Here is a 13,217-nt window from a genome sequence, read left to right as displayed (position 1 = left end):
ATACGTGATACTGCACACAAGTAAAATTTTGCTGAGGATCACCCAACAGTTGCAGCAGTACATGACAGGGAACTGCCAGAAGCTCAGGCCGGATTCAGAACAGAACGTAGAACAAGGGATATCCTTGGTGATGTAGATGGATCTTGGCTCGAGCAGAGAATACCAGAAAGATGTGTACTTGTGCTTCGTTGACTATGCAAAGGCATTTGACTGTGTGGACCATTATAAATTGTGGAGAACCTTGAGAAGAATGGGAATTCCAGAACACTTCACTGTGCTCATTCGGAACTTGTACATGATCAAGCAGCTGCTGTACAAACGGAACAAGGAAATACTACATGGTTTAAAATCAGGAAAGGTGTGTGTCAGGGTGGTATCCCCTCCCCATACTTGTTCAATCTGTATGCTGAGCACATCATCAGAGAAGCTGGTTATATGAAGAAGAGTGTGGCATCAGGATTGGAAGAGGATGTATTCACAACCTGCAGTATGCAGATGACACAACCTTGCTTGCTGAAAATGAGGAGCACCTGAAGCACTTGTTGATGAAGCTCAAGAACTGTAGCCTTCGGTATGGAGTACAACTCACTGTAAGCAAGACCAAAATCACCACAACTAGCCCAAGAGGCCGTATCACGATAAATGGGAAAAAGTTGAACCTGTGCAGGATTTTCTCTTACTTGGATCCACAATCAATGCTCATGGAAGCAGCAGTCAAGAGATCAAGTCATATCGCATTATATACATCTACCGCACAGGATCTCTTTAGAGGACGGAAGAGCACAGATGTTACTTTGAGGACTCAGCTGTGCCTGACCCAAGCCATGGCATTCTCCATTGAATCATACGCATGTGAACGTTGGACAATTAAATATGGAAGACAGTAGAAGTATTGTTGCATGTGAACACTGGTGCTGGAGAAGAACACTGAAAATACCACGGACTGCTAAAAGGACAAACGGATCTGTGTGGAAAGAAATACGGCCAGAGTGCTCCTCAGAGGCAAGGAAGGCCAGGCTTCACCTGACACACTTTGGACATATTGTCACAGGAGCGGCCAGTCCCTGGAGAAGGACACGTTTGGTCAAGCGGAAGGGCGGCCCCAAAGAGGAAGGCCCTCATCGAGATGGACCGACACAGTGGCTGCATCATCGAGGCCAGGCACAGGCGCAATTGTGAGGATGGCACGGGATCGTGCACTTGCGTCCTGTGGTGCGTAGGGTGGCTAGGGGTCGGAGTCGACTGGCTGGCACCTAGTAACGACGACACGTTAAAAGGGCAGCTGGCTCGTGGAGGCAGGCCGCAGCTGCTGCTCAGAGCTATTATCCACATTCAATGGCAGTGACTATCACCTGCGGTAGGCGTTTGCGCACTTCTTTACTGTCTAAGCCCCGCATCAGAACATCCTTTCCAAGAGAATTTATTCACCACTTAACTCACTCATTGGATTTTGTCCGATCCCAATCACACACCCAATTGAGAGGTGTTTAATATAGACATGAGGGGTAAGCAGGAATCATTTCCTGTGGTCCCACTGGGCCAGGTGATGTCACCTGCTCTCACAGGGTTCGAGGAGGCCTGGTGGCTGGCTTGGGGAAAGTTCTGGTTTTGTGTCTGTGACAATGCACATCACACAGCTGGCACAGTGTCCAATAAAGAACAAACGGGCATCAACAACCCCCATGCTTGGGGTTAGCAGAGCCCAATCGACTGTCGATGTGAGGAATCTATATGAGTACAGCCCATGGGTTTTTGTCTTATACCGTTCGATCTCTAAGGGTCTAAGCTGCTACTCTTTCTTTTTCTTAATCATCTTATTAGGGGCTCATACAACTCTTATCACAATCCATACATACATCAATTTGTGGAAGGCTGTGGAGGACAGTGGGAACCCAAAACCCATCTTAGACTAGACTCTAGTCTAGACCAGACCTGACATTGCTCTAGGTGCACGGATCTCTTGCTTGTTGCTTAGTCTTGCTTGTTCCATGGTAACTGTTTCTTCTCTGGCTTTTAAAATATTAATGTTAATAGTTTCTTTCTTACTCAGTGTTTGTATTTTTATCTTTGTATTACTATTGTTATATCCTTACCATCTTGCAATGTCCTTTTTTTTTTTTTGCAATGTCCTCTTTAACTACAAAGGTGAAACCACTTCTGTTTAGTTTGCCATTCCCAGCATAGCACATCACATGCTTGTCTAAACCAAGATGACAAATACAAGAGGACACATCCATTTCAGCTCACTAATGCCTAGGATATTCACGTGTTCCATTTAATTTTTAATGCATTCCTGTTTTCCTAGATCCATACATCTTAAATTCCAAATTCCCTTTAATAGACACTTGATAACTGTGAATCAGGCTGACCTCCCTTGTTTTTTTTCTTCACCTCTTCTACATCGTCAAATGAGTCCTTTCATGTCCCACTTCATTTCCAGAAAAAGTCACACGGAGTGAGGTCAGGTGAGGCAGCTGCGTGGGTCGAGAAGTGTGCTGGATTTTGCCACAAACTGGCACAATGAGATGGTGCACTGTCATGGTGGTAAAACCAGTCCCCAGTCTGCCACAGATCAGGCCGTTTAAGTCACACACTGTTACCCAACCTTTTCAGAACTTCTCAATAGAAAGCTTTACTGGAATGAACTCCAAATGCATTACGAGTTGACATTTTCGTCTGTTCGGGAAGTTGATGGATGTCCAGAACGAGGTTTGTCATCAATCGACACTTTACCTGTTTTGAACAAGAAAACCACTTGTACACTTGAGCTTTTCCCATGGCGCTGTCCTTATAAGCTGTGTTCAACATCACAACAGTTACTACGGCATTTTCTGCCAAGGAGGAAACAAAATTTCACAGCTGCAGGTTGTTCTCTTAAATCGCCCATCACAAAAAAACTACTGTGACCAGAGAGAACTTTTCCAGGTGATGCCACTGGGTGCACTCACTCAGAGCAAGTTGCTTCATGCTAGCCTAGTGGCGAAAAAATGTGTACAATGAAAACTCCACCCAGCAGAGCTTTGCCCATTTTGGGGGGGGTGGGGTGGGGGGCGGAAGGGGGGTGTATGCCCTTGTATGCTGGAAATACCTCCTTCCATTTCATTATATCTTCCTCTTTGCATTGTGTGTATGCACTATTGCCTTCATAAGATTTCCTGGGTTGTTACCAGTATTTTGCAATTACAATGCTGCAGCAAGCAACCTTGTGCACATATATGTATTTCTCATATATTTTCATATGTAGTTATATCTTCAAAGCTATTCTTAAAAAGACTGTTGATTGTTGTCTAAACAAATACATATGCTGTTGTTGTGTGCTACTGAATAGATCTCAACTCATAAAAACTGTACAGGACAGCGAAAAACTGGCCCATACCAACCCTATCATCTTTATGGGAGTACATGGCCACATCCTCCCACAGAACAACTGGCGGGTCTAAATTTGTAACGTCTTAAACATCAAGTCGAGAGTCTCTTGTACATGCAATCTTCGTCCGTGGTTTTTTTCACCTTTTCATTTCAGTCCATTGTCTCCTCAAATATAAAGGCTTCTTCAGTGGATCTCACAATACTCCTCACGGCTGGTCTGCCTAAACTAGCCTTCGATCCGGAGTGACACCTGGCTGGGTGTGCCTGGAGCCTGTTTTAATCTAGTTACAGCCCTTTCTTTGCAACAGTGGCTTGTTGACCCGGTCAGACTCCCATTGCCACACCCAGTGTCCTGTTTTTGGGATCCATCTGATCATCTTCACAGTGTTATTTAATGTACTCCTCTGTTCACTGTGTTCCCAGACAACTGGAGGGCCTATCTAAAGGCATGGCAGATTTCAGGTAAATATTTTGGATGCACTATGGCATGAGCTCTAGTGGCGTAGTGGCTACGCGTTGAGCTGATAAACACATGGTGAGTAGTTCAAACCGCCCCCCTCTCTCTGAGGGAGAAAGAGGAGGCTTTCTACTCTTGTAAAGAGTTACAGCCTTGGAAACCCACTGGGGCAAAGGCCCACCCTGCCCTATAGGGTGGCTATGAGTTGGCATGGGTTCCGTGGCAGTGTTTTTGTCTGTTTGTTTTGTTTTATGCCTTTAGGTCAGTGTTCCCACCTGGCCCACCACCTCTGTCTGAGCAGTCCACAAACTAAGAATGGTTTTCACTTTTTGTTCATGGTTGAGGCGGCAGTAAGAAGGAAGCAGAAGAATACTGTTTCGTGACATGACATTCAGATGTGCATGTCCATGCATGTGCACATGTGCTATCATATCGTCTGCGGCTGCTTCAGCATGACACGTAGAGTTGAGTTGCTGTGCAACAGGCCATTTGACCCACAAAGTCGAAATGCGCACATCTGACTGTTTACAGGAGGAAAAAACACAGCTGTCCTCAGTGGAGGTGTGCTTGGTTTGCGTCTCAGAAGGCACACCATGTCTAGATCGAGTTGCCCGACATTAGGTCATGGCATGCCTCTGCCTCCCCTCTGGCTGGTGGACTCTCGGTGGTGCCGTCTCCACACTGCGTACACGCCGGTGCCCCGTCCATCGTTCACCTCGTGGTTTGAAAGGCATTCCTCTTTCTCACCTCGGTCAGTCACTCTATTCCTGGCTTCAGAATGCATGGTCTCTCTCTCTCTCTCTCTCTCTCTCTCTCTCGTTCTTTAATTAGAGCTTGCTTTCGTTACCTGGTACTGTTTAGGTTACTTTGGGATTTGAGATAGTTCCTTCTGGAAAAGCCAAAGAAATGCACACTCCCCCGCTCCCCCTACACACACCTTGATTTACCAATATTTAGAGCAGGGCACTCACTGCTTTTTCTCAATGTTGGAGCTCTGTGAAAAGTGACACATGCACATTCCTATACATCTGCATTGATCCTGTGTGAAATGAATGTTATAAGAATGCTCCCTCTTGCCTCTGCTCCCAGCCCCCCAAGGCAACCTCTGTTATAATGGTTTGTCCCATGTCTTTCCACAGGTGTTTCCAGGATTTCTATAAGCCAATACATACATATTCTCTTTTCCCATTTGTACATAAATAATAGGGCTGTGACATACTATTTAGTACTTGTTTGTTTTTTAATTTCATATAAAATGTACCTTGGAAATCTTTCCATGTGGAGTCATAAAGAAGCTCCTCCATCTTTTGGGGGAGTTGGTGCGTGTGCTGTGGGGAGACCGTCAGTCCTTTAGCCAGTCCTGTGGGGGTCGTGCTGCCGCTGTGGAGCGTGGCGGCACCAAGGCAGTGGGTTGGGCTTTTAGTTTTCCATGCTGGGTAGGTTCTTCGGACGGTTCCCACTTACTGTTCATGTCGGTGGAGGGCAGAGGGGCAGGAAAACATCCGTTCTGCCCAGGGCAGCTCTTCAAGGTGCTTGCTCAGACCGGGTGGTGCCCAGCGCCCAATCCAGAACCCTGTGAGAAGTCACAGGCCTTCGTGGGGAATGAATGGGCAGCAACGGCCTTCACAGGAAGCCCCCGGGCTGCACCAGGCCCTGCCCGCATCCTGTGACGGGGAAGAGGGGCTTGCAGATGCTCCTTTTGCACCTAGCAGCAGGAAGAGTGGGTCTTAGGTTTTTCGATGCGCTGGAATCTTGGGAAGTGTGGGCAGAGACTGTGCTCGGAAGGTGGGGTAGAAAGGCCGGCCTCCTGTCCTCTGTCGGAGGGACAGGGTGGGGGCTGCTGTGTGCGCTTGGTAAGCATGATTCTCGGCTGCTCCCTTTTCAGGCCGTTCAGCAGGGGAGCATCAAGTGCAACTTTGCCGGGGTGGCTTTGGGTGATTCCTGGATCTCACCTATCGGTAAGTACCGGTTTTCAGGCACTTAAGGACCCCCTTTCCCTCCCTCGTGCTGCTCTGGGACTTGGGAGATGTGTTTCTCCAGCCAAAGAGCAAGACAGTCGATGTTTCTGGACCCTCGTGAAGCCAGCACAGGAAGTACTTGCCACCGTGCATCTGTGAGGGTTGGGGATGAGAATTCATCTTCAGAACCCCACCCAGGAGCCTCCGAGTCCGAAACTGGGTTCTCTCAGAAGCTTCTCCAGGTTCTATGGTGGAAGGCATCTCCAGGTCCAGAGGGCTGCTCCGTTTGCCCTCTGACACAGAGTGAGTGGCCTCATCAGGATTCAAACCACGTCCCGTCCTCATCTGCTCATTCCTCCCACCACCCTGATGCTGGGACAAGCCTTTGGGGTGAGATGCGCGGCTGTTGCTCCTGTTGATGGGACAAGATTGCCATCAGGCCTGCAATCAAAGGCTGGGCATTTCATAATGAGCATCCTCCTGGGAGCAAAGATAGGTTGTTTATCTTGCAGCCATCGGGGTGTAGCTTCAGACACCAGATACGATCATCTTAACTGGGTTAACTCTGACTCAGAGTTTCCCAATCTGGACACAGGGTTAATGGAGCCATATCTTTCGTTGTTGCAGGGCACTGTCCTGTGCATTATAGGGTGGTTCGCAGCATCCTTGATCCCTGGTGGCCGTGGTGACGATTGAAAATGTTTTCAAACTTTGTCCAGTGTCTCTCGGGGGGCAAATAACCCCTGATTGAGAACTACTGCTCTAACTTGGCAAAAGGTGGTCTTTCACAGACAAAAACAAGCAACTAGGGGGTTAGAAGGGGCTGCTGCTGGAGGAAGCAGCGGTGGGGTTGGAAAGGGGCACGAGGGAGCGTTCTCCGGTATCAGCTCTGTATCTATTGACCCAGGTGGCAATTGCATGGGTTTAGGCGCTGACTAGCGCTCATCTAAGTACCCATTTATGATCTGTGATCTGTATTGATGTTTCCACCTTATCAATAAGGATCAAAGGTGACGTTTCCTTCGTACAAGAGAGGGAGACGTGACGTGTGTCCGAGCAGTGTCCCTGATGGATGTGGACATTATGGTGCTGAGCGGCGGACTCGGTGTCTGAAAACAGAGACGAGACGGGCTGCCGTGCGTGCTCTCTGCTGGGTGGCCCCCGTAGGACATCATGAAACTGACGAAGTCTTGACTGGAAGCTCGAGGGCCCAGCAGGTCTTGAGGCAGGCGTCCGGCTCCACATCGCAGGGCCGCCTGCCCTCCCACACGCTCCTCGGGCGTTGCTAAGCGCTGTGTGTTCACCTCATTCCTCCGGATGACAGCTCCAGAGCCGGATGCTGTAATTATCCCAGTGTTGCAGATGATGAAACTGGAGCTCAGAAAGGTCAGGTGGTGGCAGAGCCAGGACTCAGCCCAGGCAGCAGGCTCTGGAATAACCCGTGAACTTTGCCACCACACTGCGTGGCAGACCAGCAGCCCGTGCCGTGCACTCTGCCCTGCTTGCCAGGATTTCTGTTTTCTTGTGAATCTGCCCTCCTGGATCGTAATTCATCTTTCCAGGTCCACTTTAAGTGTCACCCCTCCAGCTCAGAGGCAATCCCTTTTTGAAGGAGAAATGCCCTTCATTTCCATGCAATGCTTTGTGGTGGCCAAGCAGCCCTGGTGGCATCGTGCGGTCCGTGTTTGGCTGCTGCTGCTGCGAACTGCAAGGTCAGCAGTTTGGACCCACCAGCCACTCTTTGGGTTCGCTGAGGCTGTCAGCCCCCATAAAGATGGACAGTCTTACAAACCCAAAGCAGGGGTGTCCTGCAGGGTTGCTGTGAGCTGTAATCTAATTATGGCAGCAAGTTCAAGTTTGAGGTGCTAAGCAAACAAAGGTCCATCGCAGGACACATTCGCTGCCTTCAAGAAGGTTTTGATCAACAGTATCCAATACAAACAGGACAATTAGACAGCTTCTCAGTTGCACCAGGCAAATTGTAAGGGTTCAATAACCACCTGGGGCAAGAGGGTACAGAAGTGGACAGTGTCACTTTAGAATACTTCCACCACCACCAGAAAGGACTGTGAGCTATTGTCCCTACCCCAGCCCGCCACCTGCTTTTGAAAGTCACGAAGGATCAGACCGTGTGTGAGTGGCTTTATGCTACAGCAGCAGGCATGAGTGGTTAAAACGGACCTTCCTCCGGCTGGCAGCGCAGAGAGATGTGCTGTCTGCCCCTTTATGCGGGTCAGTCCCTGGTCTGGATTAAGCAGGTCATGGGCTGCCTTGGGGGTGGGGGCAGGGGGTGATCCTCTGTATTTCAGCACACTAGGCAAAGGTGCAGGTTTGGCGAGGAAGCTGGGGGGGTGGAAGGTGGATCTCAGTGGGCCTGGCACTGGCATCCCGGTGTTTCTCAGGGTGTATGCTGAAGAATACCAGTCCCATGAGCTGGTGTATCAAGAAGGGTATCAGTTGGTACCTGCTGAACACTGGCCCCACCTCCGGGGGTTTGCAGGCCCTGTCAAGTCATGCAACCCAGAAATGGGTCATCTTGCACCCAACTCCAAAGCTAGTTAACCAAGGGCTCATTTGTTTTTCCTTCTCGTGCCTACAGTAGAATACAGCACTGAGTATTCTAGCACAAATACTTTGAGGAAGTTGGTCCCAGGGAGCTACGAAAGGGTTTTGAGCACCAGAGTTGACATAGGGAGATGTGTGTTCAGATTAAAGCCCTGAGCACCTGTGGACACGTGTCTCTGGGTGACACTTGCCTTACCTAGTGTTATGGAGCCAAGCCCATCTCTCCTCTGGGCGCAGGTATTGCCCTGCTCCTAGTTCTGTCTTCTGAGCACCTGGCTGCCTTCAGGTCTTTCTCATTCTTCCTTAATTAGCTCCTCCGCAGAGCGAGTGGCCCCAAGCAGGAAGAGCAGATAGGATGCGCAGCTGAAATGAGAGGGCTGCCAGATTTTCAGCTGCCAGAAAGCCTAGAAGTGTGCAGATCAGAACGCCACCTGTCCACCCACAGCCTACCTCTGGGGATGTTGTCGCTGGCTGGGACAAGCTTGTTGGGCCAGTAGCAGGCCAAATTAACATGCCATCAGTCCACGGAGCCAGCCAAGCCCGCCTCCCCCAACCTTGTCCCACCCCCCAGCCCCAGCCAGCAGCCTGTCCCCTGTGCAGGCACCGAGGAGTTCAGTGCCTTCATATCCAAAGCCTCTGGTCTCCTGCATCTGCCTCCTTCTGTGTTGAGAAGACAGCTCCGTGGGGCTTTCTTTGAAAGTCTCATTTTTCTCAATGTCTGCTTTCCTCTAGATTCTGTGCTCTCCTGGGGACCTTACCTGTACAGCATGGTAAGTAGGCACAGTTGGGCTCGGGTCGGCAAACTGCGGCTCCTAGCCATAGGCGGCTCTTCCCGAACGTCCATGTGGCGGCTCGGAAGTAAGATGGAAAAGCCGAATATTCAGGTAGTGATGATTTGTTTGTAAAAAGTATATATTTATGGCTCTTGAATAATTTTTAAATTGTTATGAGAGACAGGATCGGCTCTTCCAACTTAAAAGTTTACCCATCCCTGGGCTAGCTCAGCTCTCTGGCTCTGTCCCTCCATCCAGAGGAGACTGGCCAGGTGTGCCTATACGGGGAACGCTGTTCACAGCTCGTGGCTTCTGTTCTTGAACTGCTCCTTGGGGACGATTAGGCCATGTCAAAGGAGGACCATAGGCAGCAGTCTCAGGGACAAGTAAATGTCAACCCCATTAGCCCCCTTTTCTAGGCACAAGAGCCCTTTTTGTTTTTAATTGTGGTGAGAACTTCCGTGACAAAGCAATGCCATCACTGACTGGCTACTGGGCTTTGTACTGGGTTTGCACACCCTCTGCCACGGCATCCTACCAGCATTAGCATAAATGCATTGCCCGCCCCCTCCCACTGTACCCCCCAGCAGCAGCTTGCCCGCTCCCTACTGCCTGTGAATGACGAACAACCTTCGATCCCCAAATCTGCTTGTTTCAGGTCAGGGGTCAGGCGATAGTTGTCCTTTTGCAGGTGACTTGTTTTGCTAGCGTGAGGCTTTTGAGGGTCATCGGGATTGTAGCCTTCAACAGACCTTCTTGTTTTAAGCCCCTGACTTAAAAAAAATTTTTTTTTTGTTGAGAATATACACAGCAAAACGTACACCCAGGCCATTTGCCTTTCTGTGTCTACAATTCGATGGCCGACGTCCTCTGAAAGTTTGTCTGCTCTCTGCAGTGGCTGTTGTCCCTTGACTCCCACTCAGAGAGTCCTTCAGAGCGCATGCTGCCCAGTCAAGGCAACCTTTTTTCTTTTTCTTTGTAACCAGGTAGGCCATCTGACTTGGTGTTCAGACGACTCCAGAGACTATTTGGGGGCTTAAGATTTAAAGGGCAATCATTGCAGGGAGCTGTTCAGCCTCTATGACTCCAGGGAGTGGGTGGGGTTCACAAGGATTTGAAATTCTGTCCTGCGTGCCTTCCCTTTTGATCAAGATTCTTCTAAGGAGCCTGTGGTCGAAAGCGCAGTAATGGTAGCGGGGCACCATTGGCAGGGAAGTGAGGGTCATTGTGGACACCCCCACCCAAAGCCCCATCAGCTAGAGCCCATGAACATTTTACTGTAGGGCCCTCATCAGTAAATATCTGTGTTTTTACGTGGATTTGTGTGTACAGTTGTTTGCTCAAGTATTGAAAGATGATGTGGCAGGCATGCAATTTTATGCCTGGTTTTTATCATACTCCCCAAATGAGGCCATCCTCCGATGTCAACACAGTCCTGTTAGTATCCCTAAGAAAATGAACAATGGCTTCTCAGTATGATTTAAAATCCAGTCCATTTGCAAGCGACCCCTCTTTCCCCTTAAAAGGTATTTGATTGCTCTTATCTCCAAACTAGGTTTTAATTCAGATTCCTGACTTGCATCTGGTGGCTGTGAGGTTCATACCCCAAAGAAAACTGGCAGGGAGCAGTTAGATTTTAACACACTCTGTCAAGTACAAAGCCCAGGAGCCAGTCAGTGATAACATGAACTCTGCATGCATGCGTGCGTGTGCTGGGCAGTAGTGTTTGCTGGGGGAGGGATGTGCTTTCATAGCCAATTCTCTGGGCTTGCCTTCTAGTCTCTCCTGGATGACCAGGGTCTGGCCGAGGTGACCACGGTGGCCGAGCAGGTCCTGGATGCTGTCAACAGTCAGCGTTACAAGGAGGCCACGCAGCTGTGGGGGAAAGCAGAAATGGTCATTGAACAGGTAAAGGGGGCCATGCTTGGGGAGGGTCTCAGGGGGCGAAATTCAGTGGCTGGTGCTGACAGGATTGGGATCTGTCCAGAGCCCTCTCCTGTTGCTGGAAAGGATTGGATTCTGGACAATAAATCGTGCGGTTCACACCTGTCGAGGAAGGATTGGATTCTGGACAATAAATCGTGCGGTTCACACCTGTCGAGGAAGGATTGCATTCTGGACAATAAATCGTGCGGTTCACACATGTCGAGGCTACACAGCAACGTCGTTAGGCACTGCCGAGTCAGTTTAGACTCACAGCGAGCCCACAGGGCAGAGTAGAACTGCCTCACAGGTTTTTTCTCGACTACGGTCTTCCAGAACCAGGTGATGCAGTGGGGTGAGCGCTGGGCTGCTAGCCACAACATCAGTGGTTTGAAAACTCCATCCACTCCAGGGGAGAAAGATGAGGCTCTCTGCTTCCACATGAAGATTCCCAGACTCAGAAGCCCTGTCTTCAGACACCATGGGCTGGAACTGAGGTGATGGCAGTTGGTTTGGGTTTTTATTTTACATCTTCAGGAAGCAGATCACCAGATCTCCCTCCCAGGGAGCTTCGGGGTGGGCTCCAATGGCCAGCCTTCAGTTTGCAGTCGGGGACTCAGTCACAGCACCCCCAGGCCTCCTGGGTCACCCTTCACCCCAATACGGAAGCCACCCAGGCCTTCAAACCTCTTGGTGCCTTGACTGAGTGTTTGTGTTCTGTTAGAAAGAGCGGAGTCTGTAGGGGAGAGTGTGTCCCTTGGAGACAGGCTATCCCTTATTCTGAGACAAAGCAGGTCCAATGAGCCCAAAGGAAGAAAGCACAGGTCAGGACTCGTGTTTGGGGGGCGGGGGCGGCTCTGCAGCACTGTGCTCAGGGAGGTGAGCACCCAGCCCCTGGGTGCTCTTCTGCAGGAGGTAGGTGGGCTGACCCAGCTGTTTTCTGAGCCTTCAGCGCTGTGTTTCTTGCTGTCCGAGCAAATGGACAGAATGAAAGCTCGCCTTTGATAAGCCGGGGTGGGGTGGGGGTGGGGGGAGTCAGGCCTCTTTTGCGCTCTGCACGGTGGACGGTGATGGACAGATGAAGACAGCACAGCGCAGAATGTCCTTTTGCTTTTTCAGAACACCGACGGGGTGAACTTCTACAACATCTTAACGAAAAGCACCCCCATGTTTGCCAAGCAGTCGAGCCTCGAGTTCACCCAGAGACACCTCGGTGAGTGGGCCTTGGTGCTTGTCAGACCCTGCCCCAGCCTGTGCGCGCAGGGAGACCGAGGAAGGCTTGAAAACCAGGGACAGTACTGGCCTGCAGTGGACCCTAAAAGCCACCCACTTGGAGTGCAGAGCACAGTTGTTTTTAGTACATTCACCGCGCTCTGCAGCCTCCACCAAAATTCAGTTCCCCCATCCCTCAAACAAGACCCTGCCTGCCTCTTTGCAGTGGGTTCTCCTCCCCAGCCTCTGGTTCGGTCCCCATCCATCTGCCCTTTCTGCACAGTTCATAGAAAAGGAACCTAAACCAGATCGTCTTTGGGTTTCATCCGCGTCCTTCGCGGAGCTTGCTCTGTGCAACAGTAGAGACGGCCTGCCCTACGTCAGACTGCAATGTCAGTTCTCCTGACGTGGGATTCGGCTACCTTGCCGCTGACCCAACATCCTCTTCCATGAGAGTCCTATTTCCATCTGAAGGTTGCCCTGGCCGTTTCTTTTCTAATTCTTAGGCGGTTTCCTGTGGCCATCCAGGGTAATCCGGATGGCCCCACGCTCACAGACAGCAGGGATCAGAAAACATCCAGCATCTCTCCTTGCAGCCTGTTTCTGACTTTGCTTCCCCGCTCTGGGGTCAATCAAAGTGACCCTTTCACAGCACCGCCTCTTCAATAGCTTGAGAAAAAGACATCCTTGTGATTTTGCCTTGGGTCCTTTGACTCCCTGTGCACCTGTTGGGTTTCAGCTCCCCTCTACCAGCGCCACGTCAGATACCTCCAACAGGACGCCTTGAGTCAGCTCATGAATGGCCCCATCAGAAAGAAGCTCAAAATTATTCCCGAGGCATGCTCCTGGGGAGGTACGTCTGTGCCAGCTGCCGAGCTCGGGGGAGGAGGGTGGAGCAGACACGAGGCCTGCACCTGTGGGGCGTGGGTATTGGGGGTGGTGATGGAGTGCAGGAGAAAC

The 13,217-nt window shown here is 50.3% G+C and overlaps 1 protein-coding gene across 2 annotated transcripts in view; it reads left to right on the top strand.

Annotated features, from left to right (window-relative positions):
• Positions 1-13,217, top strand: part of SCPEP1 (serine carboxypeptidase 1) — a 33,714-nt gene that overhangs the window by 14,001 nt on the left and 6,496 nt on the right. For both annotated transcript variants that reach the window (XM_004707030.2, XM_045299723.1), the window contains 5 exons: positions 5,712-5,784; positions 9,082-9,119; positions 10,902-11,030; positions 12,165-12,258; positions 12,997-13,110. In XM_004707030.2, coding sequence (XP_004707087.1) covers positions 5,712-5,784; positions 9,082-9,119; positions 10,902-11,030; positions 12,165-12,258; positions 12,997-13,110 — 448 coding nt within the window. The remainder of the gene's footprint in view (positions 1-5,711; positions 5,785-9,081; positions 9,120-10,901; positions 11,031-12,164; positions 12,259-12,996; positions 13,111-13,217) is intronic.

The sequence above is a fragment of the Echinops telfairi genome, unplaced genomic scaffold (genome assembly GCF_000313985.2).
Source record: "Echinops telfairi isolate 266 unplaced genomic scaffold, ASM31398v2 ScPeMD7_7458;HRSCAF=8496, whole genome shotgun sequence".
In the NCBI taxonomy this organism is placed as follows: domain Eukaryota; kingdom Metazoa; phylum Chordata; class Mammalia; order Afrosoricida; family Tenrecidae; genus Echinops; species Echinops telfairi.
This window is presented reverse-complemented; position numbering and strand designations above follow the sequence as displayed.